Here is a 22096-nt window from a genome sequence, read left to right on the forward strand (position 1 = left end):
GGTGTATGTTTGATATGTACTTTCAGTGATTCAAAGATTTCGAGGCGATTCTTAGCACGTTCGAGGACGAACGTTTGTCTAAGAGGGGAAGGATGTAACGATCCGGCCGGTCATTTTGAGAATTTAAGACCCGTTCGGCAGCATAAGTCCCTGAGCAGCTTAGTATTATGTGTATTGACTTGCGTGGGTGGTTAAATTCAGTTACCAGATGATTCTGAGTGATTTGGGACACTTAGTCCCTAAAACGAAAGCTTAAATCTTAGGATTTTGATCGTAGTCGTAACTGTGTGAAGACGACTCCGGAATGGAGTTCCGTCAATTTTGTTAGCTCCGTTGGGTGATATTGGACTTAGGAGCATGTCCGGATTGTGTTTTGGAGGTCCATAGCTTATTTAGGCTTGAATTGACGAAAATCAAATTTTTAGAGTTTTGGACCGGTAGTGGAATTTTTGATATCGGAGCCGAAATTTGATTCCGGAAGTTGGAGTAGGTCCGAAATGTTGAATATGACTTGTGTGCAAAATTTGGGGTCAATCAAACGTGGTTTGATAGGTTTCGGCATCGATTGTGGAAATTTGAAGATTCAAGTTCATTAAGTTTGAATTGGAGGGTGATTCGTGATTTTAGCATTGTTTTATGTAGTTTGAGGTCTCGACTAAGTTCGTATGGTGTTTTAGGATTTGGTTGGTATGTTGGTCGAGGTCCCGGGGGACTCGGGTGAGCTTTGGATGGTTAACGGATCAAATTCAGACTTAGAAGAAATCGGAAGTTTCTGCCTTCTGGTGCAATCGCACCTACGGAACTTGGCTCGCAGGTGCGCAAGATTCGCAGAAGCAGAAGGGATTTCGGTAGGCACGCACGTGCAGGTGCGGCCCTTTCATCGCAGGTGCGGAGGCAGAAGGGGCAAGTGATTTGCGCAGAAGCGCTCATTTTGTTCGCACAAGCGCACGCGCAGGTGCGGAAATGCCTGGGCAGTGTTTAAAACCGAAGGGCTTCGTGATTTTTGTCATTTTGGACTTTTCAAACTCGGTTTAGGGTTATATTTGAGAGCATATTCGAGGGATTTGCAGAGGAAGCTTTGGGGTAATGATTCCTAAATTGTTTTTGGTTGTATTCCATTAATCTATAGTTGTTTTCTCGATTTAATTTCGGATTTTTTGGGGTTGAAATTGGGAAAAATTGGAAGAACTTCTTCAATAAAGATTTCAAGTTTTGAAAGGGGATTTGTGGTCGGATTTGAGTAATTCTTATATGGTTGGACTCGTGAGTGAATGGGTGTTCGTATTTTGTAATTTTTACCTGATTCCGAGACGTGGGCCCGGGTCAACCTTTAACGATGGATTTTGGAATGTTTACTAAAATCTTGATTTCATTAATTTGATTAGCCTAATATAGTTGTATTTATGATATGGAATTATTTTGGCTAGATTTGGGCCATTCGGAGTCATATATACGTGGGAAAGGCATTGTGACCGATTGATTGAGCTTGGTTCGAGGTAAGTATCTTTCCTAAACTTGTGGGGTGGGATTTCCACTTAGGATTTGAGTCTTCTATGTTGATTGTAGTCCATGTACGCAAGGTGACGAGTACGTGCTCGGACTTATTTGTGGAAAGTTGGCCTTTTAGGGTTCTTAGGTCCTTATATTCACTGAGTATGAAGTTGTTCTTGATATGATTAAGTTCCTATATACTAGTTTCACCTCTACATGCTTCAATTAGAATTAATTACTTTTAGGATTCACTCTTATTGCCTCTTTGACCCTTACTTGACTTAACTGAAGATTTTACCTCCTCTATTGTCATGCTACTCTTCTGCACATTTTTGTGCAGATCCAAGTATTTGTTCATTAGCTAGTTATGTGGACTGTTGCTGCGGAGACTCAAGGTAAACCTGCCGCTGCGTTTGCAGGCTTCAGAGTCACCTTTAAGTTTTTGTTTTTGCACTGTTTATTCGTATTTATGGACAATTGTATTTAGAGGCTTTCTAGCGAAAAAAAAATAATATTCTGTAGAACTTATGACTTGTACTGCCAATTTTGGGAATTGTAAGAGATTCTATTTAAATAATATTGTTGTTTCAATTGTTATTAGGCTTACCTAGTCCCTAAGACTAGGTGCCATCACGATACACAAACAGAGGGGAAATTGGGTCCTGACACGGCCCTACCCAAAGAGACCCTAGTTTGATGTGTAAGTATCACGACACTCATAGTCACAGGATCGAGGATTGCCGATAGTTGAGAGAAGAAGTTGCCCGGTTATTCAATAACGGGCACCTTCGAGAATTTCCGAGTGATCGAGCCAAAAACTACTTTAGGAACAGGGACGCCAAAAAATAGGTCGAACAATAGAAGCCTCGACACGTCATCAACATGATCATCGGAGGAGTCGATGTCCCTCAAGAACCAATGATAAAGCTAACTAAAGTATCTATCATAATGCATAAACGTACCTGGGATTATGTCCCGGAGGGAACGATTTCGTTCAGCGACGAGGATGCTGAGGGCATCGTGAAACCTCACAATGATGTGCTGGTAATATTTGTACTTATCAATAAGTCTCGATTTAAACGTGTGTTGATTGATCCGGGTAGTTTGGCCAACATCATTAGATCAAGGGTCGTAAAGCAATTGGGGTTACAAGACCGAATTGTGTCGACAATCCGGGTGTTGAACGGGTTTAACATGGCATGTGAGACCACTAAAGGGGAGATAATCTTGCCAGTAAATACCACCAGGACGATACAAGAAACAACATTCTACGTGATCGAGGGGGACATGAGATATACCGCTATATTTGGAAGGTCGTGAGTTCATAACCTGAGGGCGGTGCTCTCGACCTTGCACTAGGCATTGAAATTTCCCACACAAGGGGGAGTCAAGACAGTCTACGGAGAACAGCTGGCCGCAAAGGAGATGTTCGTTGCCGACGAGGTAATCCCGGTGCCCACGGTTTCAACATCAAGGAACGCGGAGCCAATCAGAAAAGAAGAAACTAAATAGCAATCACTGATGCCGGCCACGGCCGAACCGGAGAAATGAGGCGCGGACAAGGAGGATGATTACGGTGTCCCGAGATCATTCATAACTTCTGATGAAACCGATACCATCAAATCTACAGTCGAAGAGTTGGAGCAAGTCATATTAATTGAAAACCTACCAGATCGAAAGTTATACCTGGGCACGAGGTTAACCCCCGAGCTTAGGAAAAAACTTATTAATTTTCTTAAAGCTAACATAGATTGTTTCGCTTGGTCCTATCTTGACATGATAGGGATCCCACCTGAGGTAACCACTCATAAGCTGAGTTTGGACCCAAAGTTCCATCCAGTTAAACAGAAGAGGAGGTCATAGTCTGAGATCAAACATGCATTCATCAAGGATGAGGTATCCAAACTTCTGAAAATAGGGTCAATCCGGGAAGTTAAATACCTGGACTGGTTAGCTAAACATAGTGGTAGTGCCTAAAAAAGGGAATAAGCTAAGAATGTGTGTAGATTACAAAGACCTAAACAAAGCATGCCCTAAAGACATTCTCTTTGCCTAACATCGATCGAATGATCGACGCAACAGCCGGGCACGAGATACTCAGCTTTCTCGACGCCTACTCAGGGTACAACCAAATTCGAATGGACCCGTACGATCAAGAAAAGACTTATTTCATCACTAAGTTCGACACCTACTGTTATAACGTAATGCCGTTTGGATTAAAGAACACTGATGCCACCTACCAATGGCTAATAAATTGGATGTTTGAAAAACAAATAGGGAAATCAATGGACGTTTATAATGATGATATGTTGGTCAAGTCCCTACGAGCAAAGGACCATTTGAGGCATTTGCAGGAGACCTTAAACATTCTAAAGAAATACAACATGAAGCTAAATCCGGAGAAGTGTGCATTCGGGGTCGGATCGGGCAAATTCCTCAGGTTTATGGGATCCAATAGAGGATCGATATCAACCTCGACAAAATAAAAGCCATACAGGATATCACCGAGGTGGACAACGTCAAGGCCGTTCAAAGACTGATAGGGCATATAGCCGCCTTGGGCCGGTTCATCTCGCGATCCTCAGACAAAAGCCACCGATTCTTCTCATTGTTAAAGAATAAGAATAACTTTTCTTAGACCCCAGAATGCCAGCAAGCTTTGGAAGAACTCAAACGGTACCTATTGAGTCCACCCCTGCTGCACACTCCGAAGGCAGACAAACAGTTGTACCTCTACTTGACGATTTCTGAGGTGGTGGTACGTAGAGTCTTAGTCCGGGAGGAAGAAGGTACACAATTTCCTACTTACTATATTGGTAGAACTCTACGCGAGGCCGAATCAGGGTATTCTCACCTGGAAAAATTAGCGCTCGCTTTGCTAAGCGCTTCCAGGAAGCTAAATCTATACTTTCAATGCGCACCCCATATGTGTCGTGACCTCTTACCAGCTAAGGAATATCATGCACAAGCCCGAGCTCTCATGCCGGTCGGCTAAATGGGCCGTGGAAATTAGCGGGTACGATATCGAGTATCGACCCCAGACCGCCATAAAATCTCAGATTTTGGCAGACTTCGTTGTCGATGTTAAGCCAGCCTTAATACCCGAAGTTGAAAGGGAACTACTGTTAACCTCGAGGACCACTTTGGGAATTTGGATCCTTTTCAATGACGGTACCTCCAATGCAAAGGGGTCCGGGCTCAGAATTGTATAAAAACCATCTACGGGAAATGCTATTAGGGAATCTATTAGAACTGTGAAATTGACTAGCAATGAAGTCGAGTATGAGGCCATGATTGCAGGTCTAGAATTTGTTAAATTCCTTGGGGCCGAAGTGATCGAAGCCCAGTGTGACTCCCTCCTCATGGTAAATCAAATTAACGGAACATTAGAGGTAAAGGAAGAGTAGATGCGAAGGTACTTGGACTAATTTTAGGTACCCCGACACCAATTCAGGGATTAGACCCTGCAGCATGTACCTTGAGATCAAAATAGTGAGGCCAATTCACTGGCTAACTTGGGGTCATTAGTTGATTCCGATGAATTTAATAGCAGTAGTGCAGCTAATGAACTTGGTGATAGAAGAAGGACACGCCGAAGTGAACTCAATGAGTTTAACTTGGGATTGGAGAAACACATACATAGACTACTTGAAGACATGAAAATTACCTTCGGATCCCAAAGAATCGAGAGCCCTGCGCACAAAAGCTGCCAGATGTAACTTGGTCGAAGGGGCATTATTCAGGAGGACCTTCTTTGGCCAACTATCTAGATGCTTAGGATTAGGAGAAACCAAATACTCCATGAGAGAAGTTCATGAAGGCACTTGCAAGAACCATTCGGGGGCAGAATCCTTGGTTTAGAAACTAATTAGGGTCGGCTAGTACTAGACCAAAATGGAGAAGGATGTAAGGCACTTCGTATGGAAATGAGAAGAATGCCAAAGACACGCCCCGGCGATCCATCAACCGGGAGAAATGCTCCACTCAGTCATGTCCTCATGGCCATTTATGAAGTGAGGAATGGACATCGTTGGTCCCCCGCCATGGGCACCCGGTAAATCTCAATTCATACTATTCATGACCAATTATTTTTCCAAATAAGTTGAGGCCCAAGCATTCGAAAAGGTTCGAGAGAAAAAAATCATTGAATTTATCTAGGACCATATAATATGCCGATTTGGAATACCGACCGAGATTGTTTGCGACAACGGAAAATAATTCATCGGTAGCAAGGTGAGTAAGGTTTTTGAAGTTAAAAAGATCAAGAAGATAATATCAACACCTTATCATCCTAGTGGGAATGGGCAGGTGGAATCAACGAACAAGACTACACTTCAAAACCTGAAAAAGAGGTTGACCGGTTCGAAAGAGAAATGGAAGGATATCCTGCCCGAAGTCTTGTGGGCATATCGTACGACTTCAAAATCGAGCACCGGGGCCACCCAATTTTCTTTGGTCTATAGAGCCAAAGCCTTAATACTAGTCGAGGTAGGAGAACTGAGCCTCATGTTTTAGTATGCGACTGAAGAGCCAAACGGCGAGGCCATTATCACGAGCCTGGAACTATTGAATGAAATGTGGGAGACCGCCCTGGTCCGGTTGGCCGTCCAAAAATAACAAATAGAAAGGTATTACAACCGAAGAGCCAGCCTCCGACACTTTCAAGTCGGGGACTTGGTGTTAATAAAGGCAACACTACACACCGGGAACCCGAACGAAGGGAAACTGTGCCCGAATTGGGAAGGACCGTATCGAGTTGCTGGAATAACCGATATAAACTCGAAGTGGGAAACGGTGTACAACTACCAAACAACTAGAATGCGACACACTTAAAGTGGTACTACTGCTAAGGTGCAAACTCAATTAATTTTTAATCATGTTATAAATCAGACTAACATATGCAGGTAATCAGCCAAGGATGGATGTGGGTATTAGGTCTGAAAGCACGTGTCACACTCTTTTTTCCTTGAACCGGTTTTCTCCCGAAATGGGTTTTTCGGCAAGGTTTTTAACGAGGCAACAGTAAAACGTGCTACCTTAGATTTGAAGACTGGTTTTAAACTAGAATCAATGGTCGTTTGCATTAAATCAACAATATCCGAGCCCTCACGAGTTCGACCTCGAATACTGGGGGCCATTACCCCCGGGTTAAGATCTTTAGCAAGGGAAAAAGAAACTTTATGTGCTAAAAGTTAAGGCTTGGTGGTTAGGATTCATTGTAAGGGTCAAATGGTCATATGTACCGTGCCCACATAGTCCACTCTAGCCACGACACAAGTTTTATGCGCCTTCGATCATGTATCTTGCATATTAAACAATGAAAGAAATTTCTACTTCCCTTACACTTTGTTACTACGCATTTTGCTTCTTCGATCCTGGATCCTAAAGCCCATGGGGTATCCCCCATACAAAAAATTGAAACCTACTAAAAGGTTACCTTCGATAAAAACATCATCTAAAAACACTTAAGCATCTTAAAAACCTTTGGTATCACCAAGGGTTCAAAGCCACAAGTAAACCAAAGTTGCATCGAAGACGGGCTCCGTTCGGACCTCCGAAAAATGGATTCTCCAGAACTACATCTGATTTTATGCTAAGGCATTAAAAACAATAGGCAAATAGAAAGTGCAAGAATATGCTGGAAAGGTAAAGACACAGTATTGCCAGAAATGGGAAAATTTTATATACTCCAAAATATATTTACAAAGGCACGATAGAATGACCTCAAAATAAACAAAAAAAATACATAAGGAAAAATTGGAAAAGTACTAGGGCATCTACCCATGGTCTTCACCGGGGCCCGACTCGTCGCCAGAATCGTCGGAGCCCTCGGAACCCTTAGGCTCATAGCGCTCCTTTGCCTTGGCCTTGAGCCTCCTAGCTTCTTCAATCTCGGCCGATAGGTCAAACCCTCGGGCATGGATCTCTTCGAGGGTCTCTCTCTGGGATAACCGCTTTATGTACTCAGTCTTTGTCTTTAAGCGGGTCTCGGCTACCTCCACATTGGTCTTATATTGGGCCACTATTTCCTCGGCATCAGTAGAGGTTGCATCCAATTTGGACCTCAGTGCAACATATTCTTGTCCGAGGGCATCCAGTTCCGTGACGGCCGAGCTCAGCTGTGCCTGGAGATCATCATTTAGTCGAGACCACTTATCGGCTTTGTCCTTTGCCACCTGGAGTTGGTTCTCAACCGATGCTAGCTCCGCTTTCGCAACTACCTTCTCTGAAGCAAGCATGTCTATCTTGCCCTTCCACACTTCGATCGTGGCCTTGACCTCATCCATCTCAGCCCAAAGCTGGTCGATCAGGTTTATCTTCTCTTGGACCTACGAAGTTGTATTATTAGTCACCACGACTAGCTACTCATTTTTAGCCTCAAAGATCTTTACCTTCTTAACCAGGTCGGCGTGTTCTTGCTTAAGGAACGAGGCCTCCTTCAGAGCCTTTTTCAGCTCGGTCTGGAGAATAGGGAGGTCTTTGAAGGCCTTGTCCCGTTGCTCAGTAAGAGCCATGTACATGTCCTTCTCCCAAACCTACTCTTTGAGCTCAAACTCGAGCTGGCTAATCTCCAAGCGGTACCGGAGGAAGCTTTCATGATGAAGCACTGGAGCCTGAAAAACAATGAAGTTAGTAGGGCACATTAAAAACCCAAGTGAGATTCACAAAAGAGTACAAAGGGTTGACGCCTTACCTGATTTACACTTGTTGTGCCTCGTTAAAGAAGCTCTACGTACCCACTTCATTCATCTTTGCCTGATCCTCCTCGATCATAAGGCATCGAAGGTAGCTGGCTACATCCACAGGAGCAGACAAGACCTGGGCATCCTCCGAGATTGTATGAACGACCGTTCTCTTGCGCTCGGGGTCCACGCTTGGAGCAGGAAATTGCTTCACTACTTTTGGGCTCAAACTTGGCCCGCCCGCTCCCGATGGCACATCCTTCTTCGAGAACTCAAAGTGACCAAGCCTGGAAAAATCCTCAAGTGCGGCCATATCCACGCCGTCGAAGAACGTATTGAGGGCATTGTCTGGGCCCTGTGCCACCTCGCTTGAATTCTATTTGCCCGCTTGGGCCTCTTCGAGCATGGACTCGGTATAGAAGGGTGTCTTCAGGATGTCGATGACACCGGGTGCCTCCTTCGGGATAGGAGCAGCTTCCCGGGAGGCTACGGCCTCCGTCTCTCCCTTTGGCTCCCGAGTTAGAGGGGGATCGATCTTATGGTCTTTTTTCTCGGTCGTCGTCTGCTCCCCCTAGTTAAGGGTCGACCTATGAGCAATAAAAAGGTCGTCATCCTCGGGCTCCTCCTTGAGTCGGTAGAGGGAATCAGGGTTCGGCACCCATGACTTGGTGCTCTTTTTGGGCTTCCAGACCTGGATAGTCACATTCTTCTTCTTCGCCACGGCGTCCGAGGAACCCGAGGACTTTCTTTTCTTCTTCTTCTTCTTCTTCTTCTTCTTCTCCTTCGCGGCAGGCCCGGGCTTCCCTGAAATAGAGGGTTTGGCTAGCGAGGATGGATCCTCGTCCTCATCCTACGGCCTAAGTTTGGCAGTCTTAGGCAAACTTATAAGAAAAAAGAAATGGTTAGCACTGTGTAAGTTAAGAGCATGGTGGTAATTATTTAGGAAAGAACCTCACCATGAGAACGGGCCTCCCATTTGCCCTTTGAAAGCTTGCGCCATGCGCGTTCAGAGTACGACATTTGCTTGCAGATCCCCTCGATCCACTCCTTGAAGCGAGGAATTGCATTAGGAACTTGGGCAACAACTAAACGACATCAAACACAGGAGATGAGAGAAAGAATAAAAAGAAATGAATACTCAAGAAAGACAATACATATACGATGCATTCCACTTCCCAAGGAACGATAAAAACTCGGGAGGGATTAGGTCTTTGGTTTTCACCTGAACAAACCTCCCCTACCAACCTCGGCCTCGGTCCTCGTCGATGCTCGAGAAAGGAGCCTTGTGTGCTCGGCGAACGAGCTTGATCAGCCCCGCTCAGAAGATTCGGGGACGGTATAGGTGGAGTAGATGATCGAGGGTGAACCGATGAGCTTCGGTATTGTTCACGAAAAGGCATAAGAGGATCACGATCCTCCAAAAGGACGAGGGATTTGCCCAAGGCACACCTCGTACCTTTTTTGCAGAAAGCAAGGAATATGGGGTCTACCAGGGCGAGCGTGAAGGGGTAAGTGTAAACACTTAAATACCGCTTCACGTGAGTAGTAATGTCTTCATTGGACCAGGGGACGACCACATCTTTACCCTCCCATTAACAGTCCGCTCGGACTAGGGGTAGGATTTTTTCAGTAACAGAGCATATGTATCTCCATGCTCCCTCGCCTCGGTCCTGTTGACTAGAGGCCTTCTCGACCTTGAAGGCATTCCCGATAGAGCAGTCCCTAGGTACAAAGCTCTTCATGGGGAGCTCCTGAGCTACTTTAGGAATGGCCACCTCGACATCTGTGGCCGAGTGGAAAGATGAAGGAGCGACCTGCTGAGGCACTGACTTGGAGATTTTTGCCATTGTAATTTGGGAAATATGAAAGTTTGAAGAAAAATATAAAGATTTGAAGATAGTATGAAGGTATGAATGTCTGGGTTGAAGGTTCTAATAAAATGTATGAGGATTGAAGATGAGGATATGAAGGTTCAAAGAGCAATGTATGAAGATTTGGAGAAGTCAAAAGCCGTTAGTGAGTTCGAAGGTAAAATCTAGAATCGGAAAGTGGAAGAAGTGAAAAAGGTTGAAGCTTTTATTGGGGAAAAACAATCAATGCGCGGCGTTTCGCATTCGAAGGCAGCCAGCTGGTGACTGACACGTGTCCGAAGTCAGAACGACACGACTGATGGGACGTTTTGATTTACCCGTCATCTCAGTTGTAACGTACGAAGGAAGGAACCGGGGTTCATCTATCATTTCTCGTCATTTCGGTAAACTATTTCTCCGGAAAACAAGGGGACTATCTGTATACGGGTAAAATCGGGGATAATGCATATCCCGATTTCCCGGTGAAGAAAACAGAAGAAGGGCATGGACGCACGAGATTGAAATCGAGGTTGGGAGCCCTTCATATCGAGATCCATGAAAGGTGAAAGATGTGCTCATCATCGGTATGGTAAAGCGACGCGCCCCGAACCCAGAACGAGTTCTAAGACCTCGGGAAACACTATAAACGGTTACACACGACAGTTAGAAGGTCGTGATATTCGCACCTAACCGAAAATCACGGCACGGATCTCGCTTGATGTCGGTTATGGATCGATAATTAACGAAAAAGAAAGATTTTTACCTTTTTTAGACTTATACTAGAGATGAAACTCTCCTGCTATATAAAGGAGAAGTTTTTCTTTTGTAAGACACACTGTAACACACAAATAAAAGCAATACAAGTTTATTTTTCTGCCTTTTAACTATGGCTAAAGTTCTTATTTAGCTGTTCTGTTTTTCATTCATAACTGGGCTCGAACCAAGGGTCCAATCGAGGACGAGGTCACACTGTTCAATCTAAGTTCGGGTTAGGCCATAACATTACAACTGGTTTGATCGTTTATTTTGTCTTTAACTTGTTTATTTAATATTCTTGATTATTTGTGTTAAATCAAACCACATATCCTTAAAACAGCATACAAATTTAATTTTTATTCGATTTAAGGATAAACAAAGACTACAAGATTTAGCTGTCTTCCTTTTTTTTCCTTTTAAATTTCATGTCGTATCAAATTACATTTGTATAAATTGAAACGGATATAGTAATATTTTCCGGACAAACATAACCTTAAAGTGGAAGTGACACACGGGCAGGTCTTTGCTGTCTGCCCACCTGTCAGAAATCCAACGTTGGATTCACATCTAAGACCACTGTTTTTTGGTAACTAAATAGGAAACCCCTCAGAGTGGACCCATTTATCCTTCCAGTCTAATGTCTATGCAAAACCTGTATATATAGCTACTACTAATCACATTTTTGTTCTACATTGCTTCACTGAATCAATAATAACTGAGGCTCCATATATAATCTTTTTGTTATTTTCTTTTGTCTGCATTTCGATTTCTTCAACGATTCAAGACGTGGAAAACATTAGTGTAGTCACTGTAAGTAAGCTGTTAATCTTCTAATTAATTCATTCCCATTTCTTTTTTATTCTTATTTTGCATGGTATGTGTGAACTCATTGAATTAATTACTTTCTTTGTACCTTTTTTCGGGATCCCATTCCATATATAGGTCCACAGAGTCTGGAGCTCTTTTATTTATGCTCAAAAGTCCCTTTTTAACTCTAGCGTATGTGAATTATCAAATTTGCTTTAAAAAAAGGTGGTGTCCTTTTCATCTGTATATGACTTTTGGTACAAGATCTCAGTATAGCAGTGGAAAAAAAGGAGAAAAAGATGAGTTTTGTGGTGAGTCAACTTGTTTCTTCCTCTGGCTAGCTTTTTTGTTGGTTTGTGTATCTATACTCAAAGTTATCCATCACATGATGCAGTGAGGTGACTAAAATTCTTCTATCTTTAATTAAAAATACGATTTTAAGTCTCGAGAGTATACATTTCTTAATAAAAACCGTTTCATTCCTTAACGAACCTATCTAAATTGAATAAAAGAAACATTTTATTCTTTAGCGAACTTATTTGTGTGCTGAGAATCTAAATTAATGAGTCAATGGATTTGAATACCTAGATACTGCAAAGTCCACATGTTCATTGTTTTCTACATCCTTTTGGCTATTAACTTTCGTTTCCATTTGGCTTTACTTTTCCTCTGTTCGTATTAGACCCTATGGCTTTCCTAATTTCTGGGACTACTTCACCGTGATAGCTATGAAAATTGGTCAAAACCCACACCTCTTTCCTGGCTTTCTGATCTGGCGTTTGTCTCAAAAGTCGGTGAGGAAATTCTCTTTTCAGTTTTGCAAAAATTGGAAATCTTTTCAAAAAAAAAAAAGGCTATTCAACCAAATGTCATCAAATTTTGTTTCACTTTTCAAAAACTGAATTTTTTTTCACGTTTTACAGTTTTTAGGAAATAATAAAAAACTTTTCTTTAATACCTTTAGGTTGAAAAAAATTGAAAAATCTTTCAAAAAACCTATTATATTCTCTCAATCCCAATTTATGTGACCTGAGTAGAGTATGAGGGTCAAACTAACTACTAACTTTTTACTTATGAATTTGGATATGAAATTTTTTATTTTAAAAAAATAAAATTTACATATTTAAAAACTAAAAAAACAAAAAGAAAAAATTTATATACTAGTTAACGACTCAAAAAAAATTATTATACTCTCCATGTAATAACTGGACAACCAAAGTGGGCAAGAGGGATTACCTTTTTTAAAACATGGAAAAATCGGAATCAAGTCTCATGAGGGACAAAACACGCTAGGGGATTGCTTCTGATATGTTTATACCGACAGAATTAGGCGATACCACCATTATAACAAAAATGTTACTGCTTCTTACTGTTTTTAATGTATTCAGTTGAATTGATACATTCTGAATTGGTGCAGAAACCAAAGATGGAAAGTCACAGTGACATGAGTGAGAAAGGTGAAAGTTCGAATAATGTTGTAATGGGGAGGCCTAAAGAGGAGGATGAAAGTGAGAGCCGCAGGTCCAATGGTGACAACTTAAATGGCGTTGCATCTGAAGATGAACAGGACTCTGCTCTCAGTAATTCATCAAAGACAAGGAAATACAGTAGGCATACTGTCAACCAAATTCTAGAGCTCGAAACGTGTGTATCATTCCAATTTCTTTTTTACTTGTTAATTTTGTTTATATTAGTTCCAATTTTTGTTCATTAGTCTGTCCATTTGGTCACAGTGCTTTCAAGCTGAATCCACATCCTAACGAAAAAGTAAGGCTAGAACTTGGAAAGAAACTGTCTATGGACAGCAAGCAGGTGAAGTTTTGGTTCCAGAATAGAAGAACCCAAATGAAGGTAATGGTGTTATATGCCTTCTTTTCTTTAATCCCCTTGTGTGAAATATGTTTGGTTTAATTATGGGATTGAATTATGCTGTTGAATCAGTCACAATTGGAACGCCATGAAAATGGAATTCTGAAACAAGAAAATGATAGGCTCCGCATAGAGCATATTGCAATGCAGGAAGCCATGAAAAATCCAATTTGCAATCGTTGTCGTAATCAGGCTATTATTGCTGACATCAATGTTGAGGAGCATCAAACAAAGATTGAGTATGAACGGCTGAAAGAGGAAGTCAAGAGGATCAGTGTCCTGGCCGACAAACTTTTGGGGCCTTTATCATCCTTGGAAGCAAATCCTGCATTTGGACTTCCTGAGGGAATAAATGGCTTCGGTGGTATAAATTATGCCAACGCTGCATCACCAATGGGGCTTAATTTCGACAATGGTCTGTCAAGTCCTCCGCCAGTAATATCCACAAGCTTGGCTAATGTAGATGTATCATTTGATAAGTCAATGCTGATGGATCTTGCTTTGGCTGCGATGAACGAGCTTCTTGGGCTGGCTGAGATTGGTGAACCGCTTTGGGTCAGAAGCTTGGATGGAGGTGGAGAAACATTGAATCTTGAGGAGTATGCTAGATCATTTACACCGTGTACGGGCATGAAACCTGGACATTTCACAACAGAAGCAACTCGCGCGACTGGTACAGTGATTGTCAACAGCCTAACTCTGGTGGAGACCTTAATGGATATGGTAGGTTCTTCATCCTGAATTCAGTTAAAACCTTCATCCCGTTTACTACTTGTTGGGGCGGTGAATAATTGTTCTTTTGTTTTTGCTTTTATGTTTAGTTCTATTCTTACCTTTACTGTGTTTGACATAGTATTTCTTTCCTTTTTTGTTTTGGTGGTGCTGCAATTAGTGACTGCATGTTTTTTGAATCAATTAAGTTTAACTTTCAAGTCAAGAAAACAAGTTAGGTGTTGGCCTGTTATTTCTTGTTTCTTCCTATATAAGTAATGTGCTTTTATATATGCAGAGTCGATGGGTGGAGATGTTCTCCTGCATTGTTGGGAAAACCTCTGTTGTCGATGTGATTCCAGGTAGCACATGTGGAAGCTGGAGCAGTAATCTGCAATTGGTAATTCGTTTTTTCTTACAATTTTTCTGGAAGTCACATATCGTTTTTTGTTCTGTCTTTTCCTGCATGAGGTAAGAGCTTGAAAGTATATATTGACTTTGCAGATTCAAACTGAATTCCAAATTATTTCTGATCTGGTTCCTGCTCGTGAATTGAAATTTCTCCGCTTCTGCAAGCAACACGCTGAAGGTGTCTGGGCTGTTGTGGATGTGTCTGTTGACACAATCCAAGAAAGTTCACAAGCTCGTGAAATTGGGAATTGCAGGAGGCTCCCTTCTGGTTGTATTGTGCAAGATATGCCTAATGGTTACTCTAAGGTAATTCAACTACAATGGTCTTCTCCCATTTTGCTTCTCATGCAGGACTCCACATTTTCCTATAACTTAACAAGCTAGGTTTCTCATTTTACATTGAATCTGTTGTTTTTGATTTTCTTTTCTTAGTTGAACTTTTTCTCAGTTTTTTAAGTAAGGCCTATCTAGTCGTTATAGTTTTTCGACCTTTTTTGGGTAGACACTGCCGGTTCATCCTATTTACAGGCTTTTGCAGTGTCTGGGCTGCTCAGTTGAGTACTTTCAAAGTTGTACTCCGAGAACCTGAACAAATGCTTGTGATGGTACAAATGCTTTTTACTCTAAGATGCTTGTGATCCGATCCTTCCTTAGGTTGCGTTTGTTATGCATTAGTCTTCATGACCTGGATATACAAATACCTTTTTTTCTATCACATTAGCTAGCTTATACTTTATTTTATCCAAAATGAGATCTTTTGGCTTTTATGAATTCAGCTATTTTTGTTATGCTTGGCTTCCAAGTTCCCTTGAGATTGAGTCCTGGATTTGGTAGCTGAGTTGTTTGGCCGTTTTACTTTTATGATGATTATTTCAATATTTCATGCATGCTCATACTTCTCTATCTAGTGGTTTTATGCCTGTAAAATTGATAGTATAATATTTTCAGGTTACTTGGATCGAGCACATGGAATATTATGAAAATGTAGTCCACCATTTGTACCGCCCTCTGGTCAGGAATGGCCTGGGGTTTGGCGCACAAAGGTGGATGGCCACTCTGCAAAGGCAGTCTGAGTTCTTGGCGATGCTGATGTCTTCTGTTGACACTCCAGGTGATCATCATTGTGCCATTTTCTCTGACACTTTTGAATTTAACTTCTAAAAAACAATCCGGCTAGGTTCTGATGAAGCTCCATGTGTGGCAGTTGTTTGTTCAAGTGGTCAGACAAGTATGGCAATGCTGGCTCAACGCATGACACGTAACTTTTGTGCTGGGGTTTGTGCAACCATTCACAAGTGGGAATCAATCCAACAAGCAAATGGAGAAGATGCAAAATTGATGATGAGGAAGAACATTGGTGACCCTGGTGAGCCTATTGGTGTGATGTTGAGTGCTACAAAGACCATCTGGTTGCCGGTGAAACAACAACGTTTGTTAGACTTCCTGTTGAATGAACAAACAAGGAGTCAATGGGATATTTTGTTCAATAGTGGTCCTATGCAACAGATGGTCCATATTGCCAAGGGTCAAAATATTGATAATAGCATCTCTCTTTTCCGTGCTAATGTGAGTGATTAATTGTTGTGTTTTCTGGAAACATGACGAAATTAATTAGTTCTAATTGCTGTGTTCTAAATAAGATTCCTATTGGCTTGGACTTGCAGGGGAATGCAATCAGTGACAGTGAAAACAACATGCTGATTTTGCAAGATACTTGCACGGACGCAACAGGATCCCTTATAGTATATGCAACAATTGATGCTGCAGATATGGATGTGGTGATGAATGGAGGAGATTCTTCTTCAGTGGCTTTCCTACCATCTGGAATTGCTATAGTTCCCGACTGTTTTCAAGATTATTCCGGGGCCAATAACTGCAATGTTGGAACTTCTTGGGAGAAAGATAATGGCTTTAGCGGTACTGGATCTCTAGTGACTATCGGGTTCCAAGTATTGGTGACTAGCTCGCCCGCTGCAAAGCTATCTATGGAGTCAGTCCAAAAAGTAAATAATCTCATCTCTCATACAATTCATGGTATCAAATCTGCTTTCAAGAGCAAGTGATACTCCAAGACTAATTGCTATCTGTTGGTTCATTACTTTTTATGTTTTGAGTCTTTGCTTCTTTTCTTTCTTTCTTTTTTTCCTTTTTTGGGGAAATATCAAACTTTATGAGTGTCAAATACATAAAAAATAAGTCAGTGCATGTTAAGAGCTATGTGTAAGGTTATAGAAAAGGTTTGGAGTCAAGAACGAGGTTCGGCATTGACTTTGGATGCCTCGGAAGACAAAGAGTTAGCTCTCTCTAGCTTAGATATGTGTTTCTGTCGGAAGATGAGACATTGATGTTGTTTTTTGCTCGAGTCCATTTCAGTGTTAATGGTAGTATGATATTGTGTCCTACTGTTTTGAGTTTACCTAAATCTTCTCCGTTTTCCTAGTCTACTGATCGTTTGATTTTTGTTATATTATATATGACTGGTACGTCTTATTCTCCAGCCAATTTCATAGTAGAACGAGTGAAAGTTTCAGCTTATGATTGGTCTGAATCACACTTTTTGGTGGTAATTCACTAAATCCTACCATTTGAGAATATGATTGGTGATAGTTTTCGAGGTTGACACTTGACATTATGAATACTGAAAACAATTGAAAGGGAACAAGAGTTAAAATGGTTGTAAAAAAGGAAAATAACTTGTGAAATTTCAGCTTAAACCTTTTCATTACAGAAATTCTCGAGGAGGGTGACATATTTGATGGATTATTATAAGTAGCGGAAGCAATCCCACTATCACAATCACATGTAATCTAGACAACTAGTATATTCGGGTTTTCACGGGTTACCTCTTGAAGCGTGAACAAAGCTCCTCTGTCACGTGAGCTTCCAGTTCCACAGCAACTCAATGAATCTCCACTATCAGCAAGATCAGGATTCCCGAACATTCCACGGTCTTCTACTGTGTTACCCAAATAACATCATGAAATAGTAAATTCATGTGGGCGAAATTTCTAGGAAAACTTGGCTGAAATTTTCGGCCACCATATTCTACTTCCTATAGGTAGAAAATCTTATGTATTTATAGCACAAGTTTTAAGGGTTAAAACTCTTTTCCAAAACCTATTGGATTTTCTTTTCTACCAGGAAAATGATTCATTTATTTTCTAGTATATTTAAGCACAGCAGGGACCACAAAATTTAATTAACAAGGCTTCCAATTATGGAATTAATTTCTAATTTTCGAAATTAATATCCACCATAATAAATTACGAATTATTCCACTAAAAATTTGTGATTGCACTCCTTATTCAATTTCGAAATTCATCCAGTAAAACTTATTTAACTCCCCATGTTAAGATTCAGATACTAATCAATTAAATTAAATTAAATTACTGATAATTTAATTTATTTATTATTTCCTTTAGACATTCGCTTAACTTATTTCATGTCGGATACAAAATCCACCGGTCAGGTTTACACATTAAAATTTATAAGCTTTCATAAAGATGTATCATCAATCTCTAAATCGAGAGATGGATTCTATCAACTAACTATTATTTCGCCAATGTTCATTATTATTATCCAGTTTACCAGGCATATTGACCCACGAAAGAATCTCGCCTTTTAACAAATCAAAACAATAATAATATACACAACTAATAATAATTATATCAAGATTAAAGGTATAAGTACATTTAATGGCTAGAGAGTTTATTTTATTAAGTCACTATAAAATAATTATCTCTACTTGGTCCATTCAATACTTACAAAATATACTAGCACAAGAAGTTGTAATCAAACCATTCCCATAATCAAGATAAATTATAATTAATCTTGTGCTACAATCATTCCTTATGGTTTGTCCAATTCCATCATTAGATTGTGAACTTAAACTTTATACTTATAAGAACCGTTAATTTAATCTTCTGTGTATATGCAAATATAACGACCCGACCGGTCGTTTTGAGCATTTGCACTTCGCTCGGTGGTTTGAGGGCATGCATAGCTCTATATGATGTATTACGACTTGTATCAATCGTCGGTCTTGGTTTTTCAGGTGATTCGGAAGTGATTTGGAAGAATGAATTCATATTTGAAGCTTTAAATTGGAAGAGTTGACCAAGTTTGACTTTTGTGTATTTGATCCCGGAACGGAGTTTTGATGTTTCCGTTAGGTCCGGATGGTAATTTTGGACTCGTCCGGATTTGAATTTGGATATTTCTAGAAGGTTTCAGCGCTAATTGGTGAAAGTTGGAAAATTTGAAGGTTTGAAAAGTTTATAAGTTTGACCGGGAGTTGACTTTGATAAAATCGGGTTCGGATTATGGTTCCGGGAATTGGAATAGCTTCATTATATCATTTGAGACTTGTGTGCAAAATTTGGGTTCATTCTGGATTGATAAAATTTAAAATTCATTAAGTTTGAATTGAGATGCGATTCGTCGTTTCGATATTGTTATGCGTGATTTGATGTCTTGAGTAGGTCTGTGTTATGTTATGAGACTTGTTGGTATATTTGGACCGGGTCCCGGAGGGCTCTGGTGAGTTTCAGATGGGTTTTTAACGTGTTTGATATTTCGGCATTGTTTTGAGCATAAGCATATAATGATCCAAAGGTCCATTTTTAGTTCTAAAGATCAGAATTCGATTTCGAGACCTCCAGGAGTTTGATAATGATTTATAGGAATGATCCAGAATGTTTGGTATAATTTTATTATGTCGCGATTGGATTTTTTCTACGAAGCATGAGTTAATTATTTAACGAGCGAAGTTGGTATCACATTGAGCAAATGAGGTCCGAATTGAGTTTCGACTGAACGATTAGGTTCGTAAGAATCGTCGAATTCCGAGTTCGTATGAGGGAGTTAGAGTCTTTTTAGTGAAAAACAAATTATTGGTGCAAGCAAGTTCTGGTGTGCACCTTTAGCGACCAGATTTTGTACCTTTAGCGACCGGATTTGAACTTTTAGCGACCACATTAGTGTTTTTATTGGGCAGTTTTTTTTATAAGCTCATTTCAACATTTTTGGAGCTAAGGAACTTGGATTTGGGCGATTGTTTAGAGGATTTTCATCATATGGATTGGGGTAAGTATTTTTTACTCGGTTTTGATTATATTCCATGATTCCATCTTCATTTTGGGTCTTTAATTTCATGAATCTAAAGGAAAAATTTGGGTTTTTGTCTAAAGTTTCATAGAGTGAATTTTTGAGTTTTGAACATCGATTCGGAGTTGGATTTGAGTGAAACTAATATGGTTGGACTCGTAATGGAATATGTTGTCAAATTTTATAAGTTTCATCGGGTTCCGAGGTGCGGGCCCAGGTTTGACTTTTTAGTTGACTTTGGGTCTTTGATTTAAGATTCCACCTTTATAATTTGGAATTGTTTCCTTAGGCATTATTTGATATTCTTGAGTTGCTTTTGGCTAGTTTCAAGCCGTTCGGAGGTCGGTACGCATGGTATGGCATTTTTAGAGTATTGTTGGGCTTGCTCGGTATTAGATTCGACTTGTTCAGGGTAAGTAACACTTCTAAACTTGGTGCTGAGGGTATGAACCCCTGATTATACGTGTTATGTGTTTGGTGTTGAGACGACGCATATGCTAGGTAACGGGCGTGTGGGTGTGCACCGTGTGAATTGTGACTCGGTTATTCCTGTGGTACTTTGTAGTTACCTAATCTTATTTGTATCCATAAAATCTCTACGTGCTAGAGTAATTGAGCTGTGATCCATGTTAGAAACCATATTTAGGCTATATGCTTATTCTGTTGGGACCCACTGAGGTCATATCTGTTGTTGAGTTATTTGCTTAATTGCAGTTACATACCCAGTCATACTTATTCATTGGCATATCATATCTCAGTCTTTGTTGCTATTTATTGATACATCATATCATCATTTTGGGCTGATTTTCATGACATTGTGATCCCGAGAGACTCGAGAGATTGATGAATGAGTGAGGCCGGGGGTCTGATTATGAGGATGTTTATGGGATCAGGCTGCACGTCGTAGCAGGCTTTATTAATTCATGCCGATTGGCTTATTATAGCGCTTGGGTTGGATCTGCCCCTCCGAAGTCTGCACACCCACAGTGAGCGCAGGTACCTACTGAGTGCGAGTGCCGAGTGGCTGGGAGGATTGAGTGACTGTGAGGAGTGAGTGATTATGAGGATTGAGTGATTGGGAGGACTGAGCGAGTTGACACTTTAACAGTATGCATATGGTTTTATCACTGCGTTGCATTACAGTTGGCATGCATAATTAGCATGTAGGCATGGGGATGCGCTTCCTCGTGCTATACGGTACAGTGACACTCATGACATTCACATGCACATTGACATGTAGGCATAAAGATGTACTTTTCTCATGTCATATGATATTGAGATTTCTTATATGTTGTTGAAAGTTTTTGGGAAAAATCACAAATTTCTAACTTACTCATATTTTTTTTGAGATTACTGTGAAGGATTTGGGATTTATTGTTATACTTGAAAAGCATGAATATTTTCCGTAACTGTGAACTAGTTGAGCATTATATCTTTGAGTTATTTCATGTACCACTTTTATTATATTGTTATGAGCTGTTGTTGGCTATTGGTGTTGGACTCTGACCTTTGTCCTAGCTCGTCACTACTTTCATTATGACCTATTATGGGAATTGGGTCGTGACAGTTAGTTTGAGCCAGATAGGCTAGGTTGTTGGGTAATGATTTGGTTCAGGATGCCTTGGAGAAAGTCAGGTTGATTCAAGATCGACTTCATGCAGCACAGTCTAGGTAGAAGAGTTATGCTGATAGAAAGGTTCGTGATATTGAATATATGGTGGGTGAGAATGTGTTACTCAGAGTTTCGCCCATAAAGGGTGTGATGATATTTGTAAAGAAGAGCAAGTTGAGCCCTCAGTATATTAGTCCTTTTGATGTGCTTGATAGGATTAGAGAGGTGGCCTACAGACTTGCGTTGCCACCTTGACTATCGGCAAGTTGAGCCCTTGGTATATTAGTCCTTTTGATGTGCTTGAGAGGATTAGAGAGGTGGCCTACAGACTTGCGTTGCCACCTAGACTATCGGGTGTTCACCCAGTGTTTCTTGTTTCTATGCTCTGGAAGTATTATGGTGATCCATCATATGTTTTGGACTTCAGCACGGTTCAGTTAGCTGGGGATTTGACTTATGATATAGAGCCGGTGGCCATTTTGAATCGGCAAGTTCGAAAATTGAGATCAAAGAATATAACTTTGGTGAAGGTTCAATGGAGAGGCCAACCACTCAATGAGGCTACTTGGGAGACCGAGTTGAGACTCTAGGTATGATTCTAGACCCGTCCGAGGATGAATGTTTGTTTAAGATGGGGAGAATGTAATGACCCGGCCGGTCATTTTGAATATTTCAGCCTCGTTCCCCTATTTATCGCTCCTTTTACGTTTATTTGTGGTTATGTGACTTGCCGAGGTGGTTGGATTGGTTTCGGGGAGGTTTTGAAGTGAATTGGGACACTTAGTCCCAAGGTTGAAAGA

At 40.8% G+C, this 22096-nt stretch overlaps 2 protein-coding genes across 2 annotated transcripts; one reads left to right on the forward strand and one right to left on the reverse strand.

Annotated features, from left to right (window-relative positions):
* Positions 1-7268: 7268 nt before the first annotated feature.
* LOC138892714 (uncharacterized) lies at positions 7269-8006 on the reverse strand. Its single transcript, XM_070176450.1, has 2 exons — positions 7884-8006; positions 7269-7820 (listed from the first exon to the last, which is right to left on the reverse strand). The coding sequence occupies exons 1-2, from the start codon at positions 8004-8006 to the stop codon at positions 7269-7271; spliced, it is 675 nt and encodes a 224-aa protein (XP_070032551.1).
* Positions 8007-12847: 4841 nt separating this feature from the next.
* Positions 12848-16994, forward strand: LOC104086855 (homeobox-leucine zipper protein ANTHOCYANINLESS 2-like). The gene is made up of 8 exons (XM_018767599.3): positions 12848-13231; positions 13321-13438; positions 13529-14179; positions 14466-14567; positions 14672-14884; positions 15527-15689; positions 15783-16144; positions 16243-16994. The coding sequence occupies exons 1-8, from the start codon at positions 12966-12968 to the stop codon at positions 16639-16641; spliced, it is 2274 nt and encodes a 757-aa protein (XP_018623115.1). The 5' UTR covers positions 12848-12965; the 3' UTR covers positions 16642-16994.
* Positions 16995-22096: the final 5102 nt, after the last annotated feature.

This window comes from Nicotiana tomentosiformis, chromosome 5 (genome assembly GCF_000390325.3).
Source record: "Nicotiana tomentosiformis chromosome 5, ASM39032v3, whole genome shotgun sequence".
NCBI lineage: Eukaryota > Viridiplantae > Streptophyta > Magnoliopsida > Solanales > Solanaceae > Nicotiana > Nicotiana tomentosiformis.

Coding starts and splice junctions, on each gene's coding strand:
- LOC104086855 (XM_018767599.3), top strand. CDS start 12,966: ATGTATTCAGTTGAATTGATACATTCTGAATTGGTGCAGAAACCAAAG. Junction 13,232..13,320: donor CAAATTCTAGAGCTCGAAAC/GTGTGTATCATT, acceptor ATTTGGTCACAG/TGCTTTCAAGCTGAATCCAC. Junction 16,145..16,242: donor TCTCTCTTTTCCGTGCTAAT/GTGAGTGATTAA, acceptor TTGGACTTGCAG/GGGAATGCAATCAGTGACAG.
- LOC138892714 (XM_070176450.1), bottom strand. CDS start 8,006: ATGGCTCTTACTGAGCAACGGGACAAGGCCTTCAAAGACCTCCCTATT. Junction 7,821..7,883: donor ACGCCGACCTGGTTAAGAAG/GTAAAGATCTTT, acceptor ACAACTTCGTAG/GTCCAAGAGAAGATAAACCT.